The 19,782-nt window shown below is 35.8% G+C and overlaps 15 protein-coding genes across 15 annotated transcripts; all 15 read right to left on the reverse strand.

Annotated features, from left to right (window-relative positions):
* Window positions 1–1,763: 1,763 nt before the first annotated feature.
* On the reverse strand, window positions 1,764–2,123 carry LOC145846148 (histone H2B 1/2-like). Its single transcript, XM_082953063.1, has one exon. It carries the CDS (start codon window positions 2,121–2,123, stop codon window positions 1,764–1,766), a length of 360 nt encoding a protein of 119 aa, XP_082809189.1.
* Window positions 2,124–2,287: 164 nt separating this feature from the next.
* On the reverse strand, window positions 2,288–2,668 carry LOC145846117 (histone H2A). Its single transcript, XM_082953032.1, has one exon. The coding sequence runs from the start codon at window positions 2,666–2,668 to the stop codon at window positions 2,288–2,290; it is 381 nt and encodes a 126-aa protein (XP_082809158.1).
* A 182-nt stretch (window positions 2,669–2,850) lies between these two features.
* Window positions 2,851–3,162, reverse strand: LOC145846108 (histone H4-like). The gene has a single exon (XM_082953023.1). It carries the CDS (start codon window positions 3,160–3,162, stop codon window positions 2,851–2,853), a length of 312 nt encoding a protein of 103 aa, XP_082809149.1.
* A 188-nt stretch (window positions 3,163–3,350) lies between these two features.
* LOC145846128 (histone H3) lies at window positions 3,351–3,761 on the reverse strand. Its single transcript, XM_082953044.1, has one exon. The coding sequence runs from the start codon at window positions 3,759–3,761 to the stop codon at window positions 3,351–3,353; it is 411 nt and encodes a 136-aa protein (XP_082809170.1).
* A 181-nt stretch (window positions 3,762–3,942) lies between these two features.
* LOC145846149 (histone H1-III-like) lies at window positions 3,943–4,503 on the reverse strand. The gene has a single exon (XM_082953065.1). It carries the CDS (start codon window positions 4,501–4,503, stop codon window positions 3,943–3,945), a length of 561 nt encoding a protein of 186 aa, XP_082809191.1.
* Window positions 4,504–9,038: 4,535 nt separating this feature from the next.
* LOC145846150 (histone H2B 1/2-like) lies at window positions 9,039–9,398 on the reverse strand. The gene has a single exon (XM_082953066.1). It carries the CDS (start codon window positions 9,396–9,398, stop codon window positions 9,039–9,041), a length of 360 nt encoding a protein of 119 aa, XP_082809192.1.
* Window positions 9,399–9,562: 164 nt separating this feature from the next.
* Window positions 9,563–9,943, reverse strand: LOC145846121 (histone H2A). Its single transcript, XM_082953037.1, has one exon. The coding sequence runs from the start codon at window positions 9,941–9,943 to the stop codon at window positions 9,563–9,565; it is 381 nt and encodes a 126-aa protein (XP_082809163.1).
* Window positions 9,944–10,125: 182 nt separating this feature from the next.
* On the reverse strand, window positions 10,126–10,437 carry LOC145846109 (histone H4-like). The gene has a single exon (XM_082953024.1). It carries the CDS (start codon window positions 10,435–10,437, stop codon window positions 10,126–10,128), a length of 312 nt encoding a protein of 103 aa, XP_082809150.1.
* Window positions 10,438–10,625: 188 nt separating this feature from the next.
* Window positions 10,626–11,036, reverse strand: LOC145846151 (histone H3-like). The gene has a single exon (XM_082953067.1). The coding sequence runs from the start codon at window positions 11,034–11,036 to the stop codon at window positions 10,626–10,628; it is 411 nt and encodes a 136-aa protein (XP_082809193.1).
* A 181-nt stretch (window positions 11,037–11,217) lies between these two features.
* On the reverse strand, window positions 11,218–11,778 carry LOC145846152 (histone H1-III-like). Its single transcript, XM_082953068.1, has one exon. It carries the CDS (start codon window positions 11,776–11,778, stop codon window positions 11,218–11,220), a length of 561 nt encoding a protein of 186 aa, XP_082809194.1.
* Window positions 11,779–16,313: 4,535 nt separating this feature from the next.
* Window positions 16,314–16,673, reverse strand: LOC145846153 (histone H2B 1/2-like). The gene has a single exon (XM_082953069.1). It carries the CDS (start codon window positions 16,671–16,673, stop codon window positions 16,314–16,316), a length of 360 nt encoding a protein of 119 aa, XP_082809195.1.
* A 164-nt stretch (window positions 16,674–16,837) lies between these two features.
* Window positions 16,838–17,218, reverse strand: LOC145846154 (histone H2A). The gene has a single exon (XM_082953070.1). The coding sequence runs from the start codon at window positions 17,216–17,218 to the stop codon at window positions 16,838–16,840; it is 381 nt and encodes a 126-aa protein (XP_082809196.1).
* A 182-nt stretch (window positions 17,219–17,400) lies between these two features.
* Window positions 17,401–17,712, reverse strand: LOC145846106 (histone H4-like). Its single transcript, XM_082953021.1, has one exon. The coding sequence runs from the start codon at window positions 17,710–17,712 to the stop codon at window positions 17,401–17,403; it is 312 nt and encodes a 103-aa protein (XP_082809147.1).
* Window positions 17,713–17,900: 188 nt separating this feature from the next.
* LOC145846127 (histone H3) lies at window positions 17,901–18,311 on the reverse strand. Its single transcript, XM_082953043.1, has one exon. It carries the CDS (start codon window positions 18,309–18,311, stop codon window positions 17,901–17,903), a length of 411 nt encoding a protein of 136 aa, XP_082809169.1.
* A 181-nt stretch (window positions 18,312–18,492) lies between these two features.
* Window positions 18,493–19,053, reverse strand: LOC145846155 (histone H1-III-like). Its single transcript, XM_082953072.1, has one exon. The coding sequence runs from the start codon at window positions 19,051–19,053 to the stop codon at window positions 18,493–18,495; it is 561 nt and encodes a 186-aa protein (XP_082809198.1).
* Window positions 19,054–19,782: the final 729 nt, after the last annotated feature.

Consider the following 19,782-nt stretch of genomic DNA (forward strand, 5'->3'; position numbering starts at 1 on the left):
TCCACCTAATCTTTAGATTCAAAAAGTACATAGCTTAAAACAAACAAGTATCGTCGTTTTGAGTTGTCTCATACATAGTTTAAAAAAGAGTTACAAAAAATGGTAACAAGCTGTTCCATTTTTACCTTGGAATCATGTCGTTATTTGTCATAGCCACAGAAAAAATGAGTTCAACAAAACAAGTATGAGCTTTGTAAGCAGAAAGATTATTTCAATTGTATGTTTGTTTTAAACAATCACTGTTGTTTACATTACTGTTCAACTTTTAAACAGTTTTTTATTGTTTCATTTGCATTCTGATAAGTAAAACTAATACTTATTTGACAATCAGACCTTAAATAAATATCATTGAGCATTTTTAGTATCAAAGCAAAGTAAATGTTTCTTCTCATTTAATATAATGTCTTATTTAAGCATAATTTTTTATTTAGTGACAGATTGATTTTTTTATTAAACTAACAACAAATATCTATTGAGTGTTTGAAAAACAAGTTTACAAAGTAAAATGAACTAGAATAAGTTTTGTTTAAACAATAAGTTAAACAAGAAAATTCCCATTAAAAAACATTTTTACCTAACATTTAAATACTAGTGAAGCAGAAAAACTTATTCTACATTATCAAAAGTAGTTTAAAATGTCAAGTAGAACTACAAAAACTAAAGTAAGTGTAACTAACTAGTAGAAACAAAAACAGAGAAATTCAGCTTTAGAAAGTTTATTTAGAAGTTATTGAAACACACTAACTGTTACTTTTTACCAACACGCACAATGTAGATATAAATTTGTACATTTTTTTGTCGCTTAGTTTAAGCTTGTTTGACACTGTTTACTCGACATTAGTAGCTGCTTAAATCAACTGGTGGTCCTGATTACTTTAGATATGTAGAAACATAACTTTCAACAAACTACTAGAGTTGTTAAAGGTCAGTAAGTTGTCTCATATCTAGTTAAAACAAGTACCTTTTACTTTGAAAACTAGAATAATAAATTACTTAAAAAAGTACAAGCAGTTACTTTTTTGTGTTTTACCAAGTTTCAACCAATGAGCTGGTTTGTTTTGTGTGTTTATGTTTTGAATTGAAAATGTTTCTTGAATATGCTAAACAGAAGTTAGCTTTGAAAGAAGGAATATGTTATTTTACTTGAAAAACACATCTGTAATTTTTTGTCTTGAACAACCATTTTTGTATTCATTTATGTATTCGTAACTTTTTAAAACGTGTTACATGGCTTCAATTGCAGTTAAGTTGATAAGAAGAACTCGTTTAAAAAGTTAAAGCTCGGTTGTGTTACTAATAATCAACAACAACTTAAAATAAAGTTACAACTAAGTTTTTGCATGTTATAAGTGATATACATTTTTGTTTAAAAAGATGATACTTTTTTGTAAGCACTTATTTATTGAATGTTTCAACAGAACTTCAGCAAATGAATAAAAACAAGTGTTTTGTACAAAAAGTATTCAGATGAAAAATCTTACGGACAACAAAATCAAGTTAGTTAAACATCTTTTACAAACCATTTGATTACAAGCACTACTACTGTTTTTAGACTAATGCAATGCTTTTTCTACAATATAACGAGTTACAAGTTTATAAAGTATTTGAAACAAAAAAAAAGTGTGTTCATTCAAGTATATGAGTTTTTAATTTACACAAATAAGAATTTATTTGTACTAAGCTTATATTCTTGTACTTTAAGTAAACATGAACAGCTGGTTCTATTCAAATGGTGGTCCTGAAAAGGACCGGTTGTTTAGCGTTTATTTTGAGCTGGTGTATTTGGTAACAGCTTTAGTTCCTTCTGAAACTGCGTGCTTTGACAACTCGCCGGGGAGCAAGAGCCTGACAGCAGTTTGAATTTCGCGGCTGCTAACAGTTGACCTCTTGTTGTAATGAGCCAAACGTGAAGCCTCTGCTGCAATGCGCTCGAAGATGTCGTTGACAAATGAGTTCATGATTCCCATTGCCTTGCTGGAAATTCCGGTGTCGGGGTGCACTTGCTTCAAAACTTTGTACACATAGATGCCAAAGCTTTCTTTGTTCCTCCTCCTTCGCTTCTTCTTGCCGTCGACCGGAGCGGTCTTGGCTACTGACTTCTTCGCGCCTTTGGTTGCTGTCATGATGATGTGTGGACTTCTGTCTCGGCGCCAGTTTATATGCTGAAAAATTATGCAAATTAGCATAGTTCCGTACGCGAACGATAGCTGGTTTCTCTCACTTCACAATTCTCTCGTTTGTTGTAAATATTTTGGTGGTCCTGAAAAGGACCTGGTTTTTTTTTAACTTAGGCTGACTTTTTTGAAGCGGTCTTCTTAGGCAATAGTACTGCCTGGATGTTTGGAAGAACACCACCTTGAGCAATTGTGACGCCTCCGAGAAGTTTGTTCAACTCTTCGTCGTTGCGAATAGCTAGTTGCAAATGGCGAGGAATGATCCTGCTTTTCTTGTTGTCACGAGCAGCGTTACCGGCAAGCTCGAGCACTTCTGCGCTCAAGTACTCGAGAACGGCAGCCAGATAAACTGGAGCACCAGCTCCGACTCTTTGGCTGTAGTTGCCGGTGCGCAACAGGCGGTGCACGCGACCGACTGGAAACTGCAGTCCTGCACGGGAAGACCTGCTCTTCGGCTTAGATTTGAGTTTTGATCCTTTACCACGTCCTGACATTTTGTTGTTCGAATGATTGTGATGATAGCTTGCACAGCTCACTATAAAACTCATACCTAACCGCGTCGAACGAAAAACTAATTTGCATATGTCATAGCTAATGCTTAATCTTGTCAAAAGTGTTGTAAAACTTTTATATTGAATTAGGTGGTCCTAAAAAGGACCGGGTTTGCTAAAAGCGATTAGCCACCGAAGCCGTACAAGGTTCTTCCTTGACGCTTGAGTGCGTACACGACGTCGAGTGCTGTGACGGTCTTGCGCTTGGCGTGCTCTGTGTATGTTACTGCATCGCGAATAACATTTTCCAAGAAAACTTTCATGACGCCTCTCGTTTCTTCGTAAATCAGTCCCGAGATTCGCTTAACTCCGCCTCGGCGAGCCAAACGGCGGATTGCCGGCTTCGTGATGCCTTGGATGTTATCGCGAAGCACTTTGCGATGGCGCTTAGCACCTCCCTTTCCCAAGCCTTTACCTCCTTTGCCGCGTCCAGACATGTTGTTGAATATACTTATTTCGTCAGTGCGTCGAGATTATATACAAGCTGTTACGGACGCGTACGGTTACTACTAACTAATTTGCATACTCAAAAAAGTCTCTTAACTTACATTTTTTCGTTCGGTTAAGTTTTTCTCACTGTCAAAGTTTTAAGGTGGCCCTGAAAAGGACCGGTTTTAGCTAACGCTCAAGCTCTTTCGCCACGCATTCTCCTGGCGAGCTGGATGTCTTTGGGCATGATTGTCACACGCTTGGCGTGGATCGCGCAAAGGTTAGTATCTTCGAACAAACCAACGAGGTACGCTTCGCTTGCTTCTTGCAAAGCCATAACGGCACTGCTTTGGAACCTCAAGTCAGTTTTGAAGTCTTGAGCTATTTCACGTACCAGACGCTGAAAAGGCAACTTGCGCAAAAGAAGCTCAGTTGACTTCTGGTAGCGTCTGATTTCTCTCAGAGCAACTGTGCCGGGCCTGTAGCGATGAGGCTTCTTCACACCTCCGGTAGCGGGTGCGCTCTTGCGAGCGGCCTTGGTGGCGAGCTGTTTCCTTGGAGCCTTGCCTCCGGTTGACTTACGAGCGGTTTGCTTGGTACGAGCCATTTTGATGATAAAACTGTTTGTTGCAAGACAGTTTATATACTGTTCGCATAGACACGGACGCGAGCGATTCCGCTGTGTAGTCTAATTTGCATATTTTCAACTTAGCATTGTTTTATGCATTTCGAGTTGCGTTATATTTTGTTTGAGTGGTCCTGAAAAGGACCTTGGGTAAAAGAACAACTTATTTTTTGCAGCTCTTCTTCTTGGATGCTTTTTTGGCTGCCGGCTTCTTCTTGGTTACTTTCTTCTTCTTGCTTGCAGCTTTTTTAGATGCTGCCTTCTTAGGAGCGCACTTTTTAGCAGGTCGCTTTTTGGCTGCTGGTTTTTTTGCAGCCTTCTTGGGAGCACACTTCTTTTTTGGTTTTTTAGCTGCGGCCTTCTTTGCTGCTGGCTTTTTAGCTACTTTCTTTGTCCTCTTCTTGGGCCCAGCAGCTGGCATTGGAGCAAGCTTGAACGAGCCAGAAGCGCCTTTTCCAGTTGTCTGGAGAAAAGCACCTTTGGTCACGCCGCTGGTAAGTGCTCTCTTCAAGTGAGAATTGGAAGCTGTGAGGTCAAGCTTGTAGGTGTCCGCAATAAACTTTTGTATCTTCTGGCGGGATGTACCTTTTCGTTCCTTCATTGCTCCAAGGGCAGAGCTAATCATTTCCCTGTAAGTAGGGTGCTCTGCCTTCTTGGCGCTTGGTCTCTTGGAAGACCTGGCTGCGGCTGGCGCTGGTACTGCTGCTACTGCTGTGGTAGACATGATGAATGAATAATAAAGCGACCAAAACGATACTTGCAAGAGTTACTGACTGTGACGAATTGACTGTCGAGCAGTTATGCTTTGCAAGGTACCTTTTACTTCTTAGCATTTTTGCATTAGCATGTTTGTTTAACACATATATGCTTATAAAAACTTAGTTGTCTTATTACGAATGTTGAAAAAGTTCCAGTAAGAAAGAAACCATATCTAACTTGTTCTAAAAGTAATTTTTTTTAAAGCATTAGTTTGAAAAGTCCAGAAATAACAGCCTGTATCTTACAGCACACCTCTAAATACATTAAGAAAAACATAAATGAAACAAAACATGTTAACACACTCCCGACTGAGTTTTCCTTTGCCGCTCACCTAAAGTAATAAAGTTTTAACAAAGCACAAGGTTTTTTTTTACCTCAAACTTAAACAAAGTTTCATTATATCGATTTCATGGAGTTTTGTTAATCGTAAGTTCTATCAAGTATGTTCAAGTTAATTACAGTTTAAACTAATGTGTAAAAAGTAATTTCAAAAGAATAAAAGAGTTCATTTTGTTTAGCTTTACTAGTTATGATTACTCATAATCAATATACTCATAAGCAATGTACTCAAAACTTTTATTAAACAGACAACTAGATAACTTTGTTCTTGCACATACTAGTAACTTACCTTACAACAATGTTTTCCAAACAACCTTTCAAAAACGTACTGTACAGTAACTATGATGATACTTGTTTGAAAGTTGTAAACTACGTTTAAACACAAATTTTATTTTCCAGTGTATATGAAAAACTAGTTTAACAGGTAAGTAGTTTAACATTCAATTGGTGTTTCAAACAACTGATTCAAGCTGTTATACAGTTTAAAAAATAACTGATGCGATTTTGCTCGTTAAACTTAAACCTTGATCAAACTAAGAACTTTAACTTTGCAGATTTCAACCGAATAAAGTGTGCTGATAAAAGTGAACAAATGGATTTGGTTGTAAATTTTTCAAACAAAATAAAGTTAATTAAATTCAAAGAAGTAAATAAGTCGAAAAAGCTTATGAACACTAGCACTAAATTTGAACTTAAACAAAAGCTGATATCTTTTGGATGAAAAATTTTACGTAAAAAAAGAGGTTGGTTTATTTTTTAAGCAGCATTATATACAAAATAAAATCGAGTAAGAAAATCGAAATGAAAAAGTTTTGAAGTAAAATTGACAAACTTAGTGTTTGAATAAAGCTTTGTTTACAATCAGCACTCATAACCTTTCAATCTATCTTTGAAACTTTTTAACTGGAAAATAATGCAACTAGGTTTTTTTTTCAAACTTTGTTTTGTCACTTCTCATAAAGTTTTAAAGTCAGTCGAAACAACATAGATACTGACACATATTTTGAAACAACAACAGTACTGTTTTTTAAAGTTTACGATTGAAGTGTTTACCAAGTTAAACATGTGTTTTAACTGCTTTACTGCTAATAGTAATTTCCTAGTTTACTCAACCTAGATTAATCATAATGTTCTGTACCATTGATTTCATTGACTAAATGTTTTGCTTTTCGAAATTCGTAACTAGTTATCTCTAACTTACTGTTAATGTAGTTAAAAACACAGCTTAGGATAAGTTACATTTTATTCTCGGATGTCGTTAAGAACATAGCTGTTGTAGCAATAACATATAAACTTGAAGCAAAGTAACTGTTATCTTATTCAATTATAGACCATATAAAACAAAGTATTTGCTTGATTCAAAGTTTTACATTGTAGTTTGCCTATTATGGAACTTGTACTGTCACATAATAGGCTGTAAAAAAATGAAGGCTAAAAAAGTTTTTGTCTTGCTTTGTCCAATTTTTCTTCTTCTTTACATTTATAAAAACTACACAGCTTAAAGCAACAAGTTACAGTAATTTTGCTTTCTTATGTATAGCGTACTTAAGGGTAACAAACAAGTGGTAACAAGTTTTTTACTTCTTTTCTTTGTACCATGTTTCAGCTAATCAATTGGTTTATTTCATATGCTTGACAAGATTAGAAAGCTTAAATCAAGTAAGTAGATGTAAGCTTTGTAAAATAAAAGATTTATTTATACAAGTTCATCATTTTATTAAGGTATTTTGTTTTGTAAATTGCGTACTTGTTAATAGCGTTCTCTTTCTTTTGAACAAACGATGTTGTTTACATTTATGTGTTACACCAGTTTTGAATTGTTAAGCATGTTTCAGTTGTAGTTTAATTGTAAATGAACAGTATTTTTTAAGGACACTAAACATTGTTTGTTATTAACAGTTTAAAACGTTTTCAGTTAATAAGTCAAAGTTTTATTTCTGTTTAAGCGTACTATTTTCATTGAAAAATAAAAATAGTTTTTACAGTGACGTAGGCACAGTTTTTTTTAATAAACTAAAAAACAAATGAAATATTGAATTAAAAAATGTCCACAAAGTAAGCATGAATAAGAATAAGTTTTATTTGGAAAAGAAAGTTAAAAGGAAAAAGGCCACGAAAAAGACACTCAAGTTAGTTAAAGCTTTTCACTAAGCATTCGACAATAGTAAGCAATAAAGTAAGGATTAGAGCAGTTATCTAGCTAGAGTTCCTTTCTTAACAGTTGCATAAAAAAAGTACAGTAGAGAAATTGTAGCGAGCTAGGTATTTAATAAATAATGGGTTTATAGTTTGGAGGGAAATTGTTTTTTGATTCTTTTTCACCACAAAGTTGATTAAGTGTGTGTATTTGTGTTGTTGAGTTTAGTAGTCATTAGTAGCTTGTGTATTTAATTGGTGATCCACCTAATCTTTAGATTCAAAAAGTACATAGCTTAAAACAAACAAGTATCGTCGTTTTGAGTTGTCTCATACATAGTTTAAAAAAGAGTTACAAAAAATGGTAACAAGCTGTTCCATTTTTACCTTGGAATCATGTCGTTATTTGTCATAGCCACAGAAAAAATGAGTTCAACAAAACAAGTATGAGCTTTGTAAGCAGAAAGATTATTTCAATTGTATGTTTGTTTTAAACAATCACTGTTGTTTACATTACTGTTCAACTTTTAAACAGTTTTTTATTGTTTCATTTGCATTCTGATAAGTAAAACTAATACTTATTTGACAATCAGACCTTAAATAAATATCATTGAGCATTTTTAGTATCAAAGCAAAGTAAATGTTTCTTCTCATTTAATATAATGTCTTATTTAAGCATAATTTTTTATTTAGTGACAGATTGATTTTTTTATTAAACTAACAACAAATATCTATTGAGTGTTTGAAAAACAAGTTTACAAAGTAAAATGAACTAGAATAAGTTTTGTTTAAACAATAAGTTAAACAAGAAAATTCCCATTAAAAAACATTTTTACCTAACATTTAAATACTAGTGAAGCAGAAAAACTTATTCTACATTATCAAAAGTAGTTTAAAATGTCAAGTAGAACTACAAAAACTAAAGTAAGTGTAACTAACTAGTAGAAACAAAAACAGAGAAATTCAGCTTTAGAAAGTTTATTTAGAAGTTATTGAAACACACTAACTGTTACTTTTTACCAACACGCACAATGTAGATATAAATTTGTACATTTTTTTGTCGCTTAGTTTAAGCTTGTTTGACACTGTTTACTCGACATTAGTAGCTGCTTAAATCAACTGGTGGTCCTGATTACTTTAGATATGTAGAAACATAACTTTCAACAAACTACTAGAGTTGTTAAAGGTCAGTAAGTTGTCTCATATCTAGTTAAAACAAGTACCTTTTACTTTGAAAACTAGAATAATAAATTACTTAAAAAAGTACAAGCAGTTACTTTTTTGTGTTTTACCAAGTTTCAACCAATGAGCTGGTTTGTTTTGTGTGTTTATGTTTTGAATTGAAAATGTTTCTTGAATATGCTAAACAGAAGTTAGCTTTGAAAGAAGGAATATGTTATTTTACTTGAAAAACACATCTGTAATTTTTTGTCTTGAACAACCATTTTTGTATTCATTTATGTATTCGTAACTTTTTAAAACGTGTTACATGGCTTCAATTGCAGTTAAGTTGATAAGAAGAACTCGTTTAAAAAGTTAAAGCTCGGTTGTGTTACTAATAATCAACAACAACTTAAAATAAAGTTACAACTAAGTTTTTGCATGTTATAAGTGATATACATTTTTGTTTAAAAAGATGATACTTTTTTGTAAGCACTTATTTATTGAATGTTTCAACAGAACTTCAGCAAATGAATAAAAACAAGTGTTTTGTACAAAAAGTATTCAGATGAAAAATCTTACGGACAACAAAATCAAGTTAGTTAAACATCTTTTACAAACCATTTGATTACAAGCACTACTACTGTTTTTAGACTAATGCAATGCTTTTTCTACAATATAACGAGTTACAAGTTTATAAAGTATTTGAAACAAAAAAAAAGTGTGTTCATTCAAGTATATGAGTTTTTAATTTACACAAATAAGAATTTATTTGTACTAAGCTTATATTCTTGTACTTTAAGTAAACATGAACAGCTGGTTCTATTCAAATGGTGGTCCTGAAAAGGACCGGTTGTTTAGCGTTTATTTTGAGCTGGTGTATTTGGTAACAGCTTTAGTTCCTTCTGAAACTGCGTGCTTTGACAACTCGCCGGGGAGCAAGAGCCTGACAGCAGTTTGAATTTCGCGGCTGCTAACAGTTGACCTCTTGTTGTAATGAGCCAAACGTGAAGCCTCTGCTGCAATGCGCTCGAAGATGTCGTTGACAAATGAGTTCATGATTCCCATTGCCTTGCTGGAAATTCCGGTGTCGGGGTGCACTTGCTTCAAAACTTTGTACACATAGATGCCAAAGCTTTCTTTGTTCCTCCTCCTTCGCTTCTTCTTGCCGTCGACCGGAGCGGTCTTGGCTACTGACTTCTTCGCGCCTTTGGTTGCTGTCATGATGATGTGTGGACTTCTGTCTCGGCGCCAGTTTATATGCTGAAAAATTATGCAAATTAGCATAGTTCCGTACGCGAACGATAGCTGGTTTCTCTCACTTCACAATTCTCTCGTTTGTTGTAAATATTTTGGTGGTCCTGAAAAGGACCTGGTTTTTTTTTAACTTAGGCTGACTTTTTTGAAGCGGTCTTCTTAGGCAATAGTACTGCCTGGATGTTTGGAAGAACACCACCTTGAGCAATTGTGACGCCTCCGAGAAGTTTGTTCAACTCTTCGTCGTTGCGAATAGCTAGTTGCAAATGGCGAGGAATGATCCTGCTTTTCTTGTTGTCACGAGCAGCGTTACCGGCAAGCTCGAGCACTTCTGCGCTCAAGTACTCGAGAACGGCAGCCAGATAAACTGGAGCACCAGCTCCGACTCTTTGGCTGTAGTTGCCGGTGCGCAACAGGCGGTGCACGCGACCGACTGGAAACTGCAGTCCTGCACGGGAAGACCTGCTCTTCGGCTTAGATTTGAGTTTTGATCCTTTACCACGTCCTGACATTTTGTTGTTCGAATGATTGTGATGATAGCTTGCACAGCTCACTATAAAACTCATACCTAACCGCGTCGAACGAAAAACTAATTTGCATATGTCATAGCTAATGCTTAATCTTGTCAAAAGTGTTGTAAAACTTTTATATTGAATTAGGTGGTCCTAAAAAGGACCGGGTTTGCTAAAAGCGATTAGCCACCGAAGCCGTACAAGGTTCTTCCTTGACGCTTGAGTGCGTACACGACGTCGAGTGCTGTGACGGTCTTGCGCTTGGCGTGCTCTGTGTATGTTACTGCATCGCGAATAACATTTTCCAAGAAAACTTTCATGACGCCTCTCGTTTCTTCGTAAATCAGTCCCGAGATTCGCTTAACTCCGCCTCGGCGAGCCAAACGGCGGATTGCCGGCTTCGTGATGCCTTGGATGTTATCGCGAAGCACTTTGCGATGGCGCTTAGCACCTCCCTTTCCCAAGCCTTTACCTCCTTTGCCGCGTCCAGACATGTTGTTGAATATACTTATTTCGTCAGTGCGTCGAGATTATATACAAGCTGTTACGGACGCGTACGGTTACTACTAACTAATTTGCATACTCAAAAAAGTCTCTTAACTTACATTTTTTCGTTCGGTTAAGTTTTTCTCACTGTCAAAGTTTTAAGGTGGCCCTGAAAAGGACCGGTTTTAGCTAACGCTCAAGCTCTTTCGCCACGCATTCTCCTGGCGAGCTGGATGTCTTTGGGCATGATTGTCACACGCTTGGCGTGGATCGCGCAAAGGTTAGTATCTTCGAACAAACCAACGAGGTACGCTTCGCTTGCTTCTTGCAAAGCCATAACGGCACTGCTTTGGAACCTCAAGTCAGTTTTGAAGTCTTGAGCTATTTCACGTACCAGACGCTGAAAAGGCAACTTGCGCAAAAGAAGCTCAGTTGACTTCTGGTAGCGTCTGATTTCTCTCAGAGCAACTGTGCCGGGCCTGTAGCGATGAGGCTTCTTCACACCTCCGGTAGCGGGTGCGCTCTTGTGAGCGGCCTTGGTGGCGAGCTGTTTCCTTGGAGCCTTGCCTCCGGTTGACTTACGAGCGGTTTGCTTGGTACGAGCCATTTTGATGATAAAACTGTTTGTTGCAAGACAGTTTATATACTGTTCGCATAGACACGGACGCGAGCGATTCCGCTGTGTAGTCTAATTTGCATATTTTCAACTTAGCATTGTTTTATGCATTTCGAGTTGCGTTATATTTTGTTTGAGTGGTCCTGAAAAGGACCTTGGGTAAAAGAACAACTTATTTTTTGCAGCTCTTCTTCTTGGATGCTTTTTTGGCTGCCGGCTTCTTCTTGGTTACTTTCTTCTTCTTGCTTGCAGCTTTTTTAGATGCTGCCTTCTTAGGAGCGCACTTTTTAGCAGGTCGCTTTTTGGCTGCTGGTTTTTTTGCAGCCTTCTTGGGAGCACACTTCTTTTTTGGTTTTTTAGCTGCGGCCTTCTTTGCTGCTGGCTTTTTAGCTACTTTCTTTGTCCTCTTCTTGGGCCCAGCAGCTGGCATTGGAGCAAGCTTGAACGAGCCAGAAGCGCCTTTTCCAGTTGTCTGGAGAAAAGCACCTTTGGTCACGCCGCTGGTAAGTGCTCTCTTCAAGTGAGAATTGGAAGCTGTGAGGTCAAGCTTGTAGGTGTCCGCAATAAACTTTTGTATCTTCTGGCGGGATGTACCTTTTCGTTCCTTCATTGCTCCAAGGGCAGAGCTAATCATTTCCCTGTAAGTAGGGTGCTCTGCCTTCTTGGCGCTTGGTCTCTTGGAGGACCTGGCTGCGGCTGGCGCTGGTACTGCTGCTACTGCTGTGGTAGACATGATGAATGAATAATAAAGCGACCAAAACGATACTTGCAAGAGTTACTGACTGTGACGAATTGACTGTCGAGCAGTTATGCTTTGCAAGGTACCTTTTACTTCTTAGCATTTTTGCATTAGCATGTTTGTTTAACACATATATGCTTATAAAAACTTAGTTGTCTTATTACGAATGTTGAAAAAGTTCCAGTAAGAAAGAAACCATATCTAACTTGTTCTAAAAGTAATTTTTTTTAAAGCATTAGTTTGAAAAGTCCAGAAATAACAGCCTGTATCTTACAGCACACCTCTAAATACATTAAGAAAAACATAAATGAAACAAAACATGTTAACACACTCCCGACTGAGTTTTCCTTTGCCGCTCACCTAAAGTAATAAAGTTTTAACAAAGCACAAGGTTTTTTTTTACCTCAAACTTAAACAAAGTTTCATTATATCGATTTCATGGAGTTTTGTTAATCGTAAGTTCTATCAAGTATGTTCAAGTTAATTACAGTTTAAACTAATGTGTAAAAAGTAATTTCAAAAGAATAAAAGAGTTCATTTTGTTTAGCTTTACTAGTTATGATTACTCATAATCAATATACTCATAAGCAATGTACTCAAAACTTTTATTAAACAGACAACTAGATAACTTTGTTCTTGCACATACTAGTAACTTACCTTACAACAATGTTTTCCAAACAACCTTTCAAAAACGTACTGTACAGTAACTATGATGATACTTGTTTGAAAGTTGTAAACTACGTTTAAACACAAATTTTATTTTCCAGTGTATATGAAAAACTAGTTTAACAGGTAAGTAGTTTAACATTCAATTGGTGTTTCAAACAACTGATTCAAGCTGTTATACAGTTTAAAAAATAACTGATGCGATTTTGCTCGTTAAACTTAAACCTTGATCAAACTAAGAACTTTAACTTTGCAGATTTCAACCGAATAAAGTGTGCTGATAAAAGTGAACAAATGGATTTGGTTGTAAATTTTTCAAACAAAATAAAGTTAATTAAATTCAAAGAAGTAAATAAGTCGAAAAAGCTTATGAACACTAGCACTAAATTTGAACTTAAACAAAAGCTGATATCTTTTGGATGAAAAATTTTACGTAAAAAAAGAGGTTGGTTTATTTTTTAAGCAGCATTATATACAAAATAAAATCGAGTAAGAAAATCGAAATGAAAAAGTTTTGAAGTAAAATTGACAAACTTAGTGTTTGAATAAAGCTTTGTTTACAATCAGCACTCATAACCTTTCAATCTATCTTTGAAACTTTTTAACTGGAAAATAATGCAACTAGGTTTTTTTTTCAAACTTTGTTTTGTCACTTCTCATAAAGTTTTAAAGTCAGTCGAAACAACATAGATACTGACACATATTTTGAAACAACAACAGTACTGTTTTTTAAAGTTTACGATTGAAGTGTTTACCAAGTTAAACATGTGTTTTAACTGCTTTACTGCTAATAGTAATTTCCTAGTTTACTCAACCTAGATTAATCATAATGTTCTGTACCATTGATTTCATTGACTAAATGTTTTGCTTTTCGAAATTCGTAACTAGTTATCTCTAACTTACTGTTAATGTAGTTAAAAACACAGCTTAGGATAAGTTACATTTTATTCTCGGATGTCGTTAAGAACATAGCTGTTGTAGCAATAACATATAAACTTGAAGCAAAGTAACTGTTATCTTATTCAATTATAGACCATATAAAACAAAGTATTTGCTTGATTCAAAGTTTTACATTGTAGTTTGCCTATTATGGAACTTGTACTGTCACATAATAGGCTGTAAAAAAATGAAGGCTAAAAAAGTTTTTGTCTTGCTTTGTCCAATTTTTCTTCTTCTTTACATTTATAAAAACTACACAGCTTAAAGCAACAAGTTACAGTAATTTTGCTTTCTTATGTATAGCGTACTTAAGGGTAACAAACAAGTGGTAACAAGTTTTTTACTTCTTTTCTTTGTACCATGTTTCAGCTAATCAATTGGTTTATTTCATATGCTTGACAAGATTAGAAAGCTTAAATCAAGTAAGTAGATGTAAGCTTTGTAAAATAAAAGATTTATTTATACAAGTTCATCATTTTATTAAGGTATTTTGTTTTGTAAATTGCGTACTTGTTAATAGCGTTCTCTTTCTTTTGAACAAACGATGTTGTTTACATTTATGTGTTACACCAGTTTTGAATTGCTAAGCATGTTTCAGTTGTAGTTTAATTGTAATTGAACAGTATTTTTTAAGGACACTAAACATTGTTTGTTATTAACAGTTTAAAACGTTTTCAGTTAATAAGTCAAAGTTTTATTTCTGTTTAAGCGTACTATTTTCATTGAAAAATAAAAATAGTTTTTACAGTGACGTAGGCACAGTTTTTTTTAATAAACTAAAAAACAAATGAAATATTGAATTAAAAAATGTCCACAAAGTAAGCATGAATAAGAATAAGTTTTATTTGGAAAAGAAAGTTAAAAGGAAAAAGGCCACGAAAAAGACACTCAAGTTAGTTAAAGCTTTTCACTAAGCATTCGACAATAGTAAGCAATAAAGTAAGGATTAGAGCAGTTATCTAGCTAGAGTTCCTTTCTTAACAGTTGCATAAAAAAAGTACAGTAGAGAAATTGTAGCGAGCTAGGTATTTAATAAATAATGGGTTTATAGTTTGGAGGGAAATTGTTTTTTGATTCTTTTTCACCACAAAGTTGATTAAGTGTGTGTATTTGTGTTGTTGAGTTTAGTAGTCATTAGTAGCTTGTGTATTTAATTGGTGATCCACCTAATCTTTAGATTCAAAAAGTACATAGCTTAAAACAAACAAGTATCGTCGTTTTGAGTTGTCTCATACATAGTTTAAAAAAGAGTTACAAAAAATGGTAACAAGCTGTTCCATTTTTACCTTGGAATCATGTCGTTATTTGTCATAGCCACAGAAAAAATGAGTTCAACAAAACAAGTATGAGCTTTGTAAGCAGAAAGATTATTTCAATTGTATGTTTGTTTTAAACAATCACTGTTGTTTACATTACTGTTCAACTTTTAAACAGTTTTTTATTGTTTCATTTGCATTCTGATAAGTAAAACTAATACTTATTTGACAATCAGACCTTAAATAAATATCATTGAGCATTTTTAGTATCAAAGCAAAGTAAATGTTTCTTCTCATTTAATATAATGTCTTATTTAAGCATAATTTTTTATTTAGTGACAGATTGATTTTTTTATTAAACTAACAACAAATATCTATTGAGTGTTTGAAAAACAAGTTTACAAAGTAAAATGAACTAGAATAAGTTTTGTTTAAACAATAAGTTAAACAAGAAAATTCCCATTAAAAAACATTTTTACCTAACATTTAAATACTAGTGAAGCAGAAAAACTTATTCTACATTATCAAAAGTAGTTTAAAATGTCAAGTAGAACTACAAAAACTAAAGTAAGTGTAACTAACTAGTAGAAACAAAAACAGAGAAATTCAGCTTTAGAAAGTTTATTTAGAAGTTATTGAAACACACTAACTGTTACTTTTTACCAACACGCACAATGTAGATATAAATTTGTACATTTTTTTGTCGCTTAGTTTAAGCTTGTTTGACACTGTTTACTCGACATTAGTAGCTGCTTAAATCAACTGGTGGTCCTGATTACTTTAGATATGTAGAAACATAACTTTCAACAAACTACTAGAGTTGTTAAAGGTCAGTAAGTTGTCTCATATCTAGTTAAAACAAGTACCTTTTACTTTGAAAACTAGAATAATAAATTACTTAAAAAAGTACAAGCAGTTACTTTTTTGTGTTTTACCAAGTTTCAACCAATGAGCTGGTTTGTTTTGTGTGTTTATGTTTTGAATTGAAAATGTTTCTTGAATATGCTAAACAGAAGTTAGCTTTGAAAGAAGGAATATGTTATTTTACGTGAAAAACACATCTGTAATTTTTTGTCTTGAACAACCATTTTTGTATTCATTTATGTATTCGTAACTTTTTAAAACGTGTTACATGGCTTCAATTGCAGTTAAGTTGATAAGAAGAACTCGTTTAAAAAGTTAAAGCTCGGTTGTGTTACTAATAATCAACAACAACTTAAAATAAAGTTACAACTAAGTTTTTGCATGTTATAAGTGATATACATTTTTGTTTAAAAAGATGATACTTTTTTGTAAGCACTTATTTATTGAATGTTTCAACAGAACTTCAGCAAATGAATAAAAACAAGTGTTTTGTACAAAAAGTATTCAGATGAAAAATCTTACGGACAACAAAATCAAGTTAGTTAAACATCTTTTACAAACCATTTGATTACAAGCACTACTACTGTTTTTAGACTAATGCAATGCTTTTTCTACAATATAACGAGCTACAAGTTTATAAAGTATTTGAAACAAAAAAAAAGTGTGTTCATTCAAGTATATGAGTTTTTAATTTACACAAATAAGAATTTATTTGTACTAAGCTTATATTCTTGTACTTTAAGTAAACATGAACAGCTGGTTCTATTCAAATGGTGGTCCTGAAAAGGACCGGTTGTTTAGCGTTTATTTTGAGCTGGTGTATTTGGTAACAGCTTTAGTTCCTTCTGAAACTGCGTGCTTTGACAACTCGCCGGGGAGCAAGAGCCTGACAGCAGTTTGAATTTCGCGGCTGCTAACAGTTGACCTCTTGTTGTAATGAGCCAAACGTGAAGCCTCTGCTGCAATGCGCTCGAAGATGTCGTTGACAAATGAGTTCATGATTCCCATTGCCTTGCTGGAAATTCCGGTGTCGGGGTGCACTTGCTTCAAAACTTTGTACACATAGATGCCAAAGCTTTCTTTGTTCCTCCTCCTTCGCTTCTTCTTGCCGTCGACCGGAGCGGTCTTGGCTACTGACTTCTTCGCGCCTTTGGTTGCTGTCATGATGATGTGTGGACTTCTGTCTCGGCGCCAGTTTATATGCTGAAAAATTATGCAAATTAGCATAGTTCCGTACGCGAACGATAGCTGGTTTCTCTCACTTCACAATTCTCTCGTTTGTTGTAAATATTTTGGTGGTCCTGAAAAGGACCTGGTTTTTTTTTAACTTAGGCTGACTTTTTTGAAGCGGTCTTCTTAGGCAATAGTACTGCCTGGATGTTTGGAAGAACACCACCTTGAGCAATTGTGACGCCTCCGAGAAGTTTGTTCAACTCTTCGTCGTTGCGAATAGCTAGTTGCAAATGGCGAGGAATGATCCTGCTTTTCTTGTTGTCACGAGCAGCGTTACCGGCAAGCTCGAGCACTTCTGCGCTCAAGTACTCGAGAACGGCAGCCAGATAAACTGGAGCACCAGCTCCGACTCTTTGGCTGTAGTTGCCGGTGCGCAACAGGCGGTGCACGCGACCGACTGGAAACTGCAGTCCTGCACGGGAAGACCTGCTCTTCGGCTTAGATTTGAGTTTTGATCCTTTACCACGTCCTGACATTTTGTTGTTCGAATGATTGTGATGATAGCTTGCACAGCTCACTATAAAACTCATACCTAACCGCGTCGAACGAAAAACTAATTTGCATATGTCATAGCTAATGCTTAATCTTGTCAAAAGTGTTGTAAAACTTTTATATTGAATTAGGTGGTCCTAAAAAGGACCGGGTTTGCTAAAAGCGATTAGCCACCGAAGCCGTACAAGGTTCTTCCTTGACGCTTGAGTGCGTACACGACGTCGAGTGCTGTGACGGTCTTGCGCTTGGCGTGCTCTGTGTATGTTACTGCATCGCGAATAACATTTTCCAAGAAAACTTTCATGACGCCTCTCGTTTCTTCGTAAATCAGTCCCGAGATTCGCTTAACTCCGCCTCGGCGAGCCAAACGGCGGATTGCCGGCTTCGTGATGCCTTGGATGTTATCGCGAAGCACTTTGCGATGGCGCTTAGCACCTCCCTTTCCCAAGCCTTTACCTCCTTTGCCGCGTCCAGACATGTTGTTGAATATACTTATTTCGTCAGTGCGTCGAGATTATATACAAGCTGTTACGGACGCGTACGGTTACTACTAACTAATTTGCATACTCAAAAAAGTCTCTTAACTTACATTTTTTCGTTCGGTTAAGTTTTTCTCACTGTCAAAGTTTTAAGGTGGCCCTGAAAAGGACCGGTTTTAGCTAACGCTCAAGCTCTTTCGCCACGCATTCTCCTGGCGAGCTGGATGTCTTTGGGCATGATTGTCACACGCTTGGCGTGGATCGCGCAAAGGTTAGTATCTTCGAACAAACCAACGAGGTACGCTTCGCTTGCTTCTTGCAAAGCCATAACGGCACTGCTTTGGAACCTCAAGTCAGTTTTGAAGTCTTGAGCTATTTCACGTACCAGACGCTGAAAAGGCAACTTGCGCAAAAGAAGCTCAGTTGACTTCTGGTAGCGTCTGATTTCTCTCAGAGCAACTGTGCCGGGCCTGTAGCGATGAGGCTTCTTCACACCTCCGGTAGCGGGTGCGCTCTTGCGAGCGGCCTTGGTGGCGAGCTGTTTCCTTGGAGCCTTGCCTCCGGTTGACTTACGAGCGGTTTGCTTGGTACGAGCCATTTTGATGATAAAACTGTTTGTTGCAAGACAGTTTATATACTGTTCGCATAGACACGGACGCGAGCGATTCCGCTGTGTAGTCTAATTTGCATATTTTCAACTTAGCATTGTTTTATGCATTTCGAGTTGCGTTATATTTTGTTTGAGTGGTCCTGAAAAGGACCTTGGGTAAAAGAACAACTTATTTTTTGCAGCTCTTCTTCTTGGATGCTTTTTTGGCTGCCGGCTTCTTCTTGGTTACTTTCTTCTTCTTGCTTGCAGCTTTTTTAGATGCTGCCTTCTTAGGAGCGCACTTTTTAGCAGGTCGCTTTTTGGCTGCTGGTTTTTTTGCAGCCTTCTTGGGAGCACACTTCTTTTTTGGTTTTTTAGCTGCGGCCTTCTTTGCTGCTGGCTTTTTAGCTACTTTCTTTGTCCTCTTCTTGGGCCCAGCAGCTGGCATTGGAGCAAGCTTGAACGAGCCAGAAGCGCCTTTTCCAGTTGTCTGGAGAAAAGCACCTTTGGTCACGCCGCTGGTAAGTGCTCTCTTCAAGTGAGAATTGGAAGCTGTGAGGTCAAGCTTGTAGGTGTCCGCAATAAACTTTTGTATCTTCTGGCGGGATGTACCTTTTCGTTCCTTCATTGCTCCAAGGGCAGAGCTAATCATTTCCCTGTAAGTAGGGTGCTCTGCCTTCTTGGCGCTTGGTCTCTTGGAGGACCTGGCTGCGGCTGGCGCTGGTACTGCTGCTACTGCTGTGGTAGACATGATGAATGAATAATAAAGCGACCAAAACGATACTTGCAAGAGTTACTGACTGTGACGAATTGACTGTCGAGCAGTTATGCTTTGCAAGGTACCTTTTACTTCTTAGCATTTTTGCATTAGCATGTTTGTTTAACACATATATGCTTATAAAAACTTAGTTGTCTTATTACGAATGTTGAAAAAGTTCCAGTAAGAAAGAAACCATATCTAACTTGTTCTAAAAGTAATTTTTTTTAAAGCATTAGTTTGAAAAGTCCAGAAATAACAGCCTGTATCTTACAGCACACCTCTAAATACATTAAGAAAAACATAAATGAAACAAAACATGTTAACACACTCCCGACTGAGTTTTCCTTTGCCGCTCACCTAAAGTAATAAAGTTTTAACAAAGCACAAGGTTTTTTTTTACCTCAAACTTAAACAAAGTTTCATTATATCGATTTCATGGAGTTTTGTTAATCGTAAGTTCTATCAAGTATGTTCAAGTTAATTACAGTTTAAACTAATGTGTAAAAAGTAATTTCAAAAGAATAAAAGAGTTCATTTTGTTTAGCTTTACTAGTTATGATTACTCATAATCAATATACTCATAAGCAATGTACTCAAAACTTTTATTAAACAGACAACTAGATAACTTTGTTCTTGCACATACTAGTAACTTACCTTACAACAATGTTTTCCAAACAACCTTTCAAAAACGTACTGTACAGTAACTATGATGATACTTGT

This window comes from Thalia democratica, unplaced genomic scaffold (genome assembly GCF_965202585.1).
Source record: "Thalia democratica unplaced genomic scaffold, ktThaDemo2.hap1.1 HAP1_SCAFFOLD_294, whole genome shotgun sequence".
Taxonomy (NCBI): Eukaryota; Metazoa; Chordata; class Thaliacea; order Salpida; family Salpidae; genus Thalia; species Thalia democratica.

Excerpts from the sequence above, each read along its gene's own strand:
- LOC145846148 (XM_082953063.1), bottom strand. The coding sequence starts at position 2,123 with ATGACAGCAACCAAAGGCGCGAAGAAGTCAGTAGCCAAGACCGCTCCG.
- LOC145846117 (XM_082953032.1), bottom strand. The coding sequence starts at position 2,668 with ATGTCAGGACGTGGTAAAGGATCAAAACTCAAATCTAAGCCGAAGAGC.
- LOC145846108 (XM_082953023.1), bottom strand. The coding sequence starts at position 3,162 with ATGTCTGGACGCGGCAAAGGAGGTAAAGGCTTGGGAAAGGGAGGTGCT.
- LOC145846128 (XM_082953044.1), bottom strand. The coding sequence starts at position 3,761 with ATGGCTCGTACCAAGCAAACCGCTCGTAAGTCAACCGGAGGCAAGGCT.
- LOC145846149 (XM_082953065.1), bottom strand. The coding sequence starts at position 4,503 with ATGTCTACCACAGCAGTAGCAGCAGTACCAGCGCCAGCCGCAGCCAGG.
- LOC145846150 (XM_082953066.1), bottom strand. The coding sequence starts at position 9,398 with ATGACAGCAACCAAAGGCGCGAAGAAGTCAGTAGCCAAGACCGCTCCG.
- LOC145846121 (XM_082953037.1), bottom strand. The coding sequence starts at position 9,943 with ATGTCAGGACGTGGTAAAGGATCAAAACTCAAATCTAAGCCGAAGAGC.
- LOC145846109 (XM_082953024.1), bottom strand. The coding sequence starts at position 10,437 with ATGTCTGGACGCGGCAAAGGAGGTAAAGGCTTGGGAAAGGGAGGTGCT.
- LOC145846151 (XM_082953067.1), bottom strand. The coding sequence starts at position 11,036 with ATGGCTCGTACCAAGCAAACCGCTCGTAAGTCAACCGGAGGCAAGGCT.
- LOC145846152 (XM_082953068.1), bottom strand. The coding sequence starts at position 11,778 with ATGTCTACCACAGCAGTAGCAGCAGTACCAGCGCCAGCCGCAGCCAGG.
- LOC145846153 (XM_082953069.1), bottom strand. The coding sequence starts at position 16,673 with ATGACAGCAACCAAAGGCGCGAAGAAGTCAGTAGCCAAGACCGCTCCG.
- LOC145846154 (XM_082953070.1), bottom strand. The coding sequence starts at position 17,218 with ATGTCAGGACGTGGTAAAGGATCAAAACTCAAATCTAAGCCGAAGAGC.
- LOC145846106 (XM_082953021.1), bottom strand. The coding sequence starts at position 17,712 with ATGTCTGGACGCGGCAAAGGAGGTAAAGGCTTGGGAAAGGGAGGTGCT.
- LOC145846127 (XM_082953043.1), bottom strand. The coding sequence starts at position 18,311 with ATGGCTCGTACCAAGCAAACCGCTCGTAAGTCAACCGGAGGCAAGGCT.
- LOC145846155 (XM_082953072.1), bottom strand. The coding sequence starts at position 19,053 with ATGTCTACCACAGCAGTAGCAGCAGTACCAGCGCCAGCCGCAGCCAGG.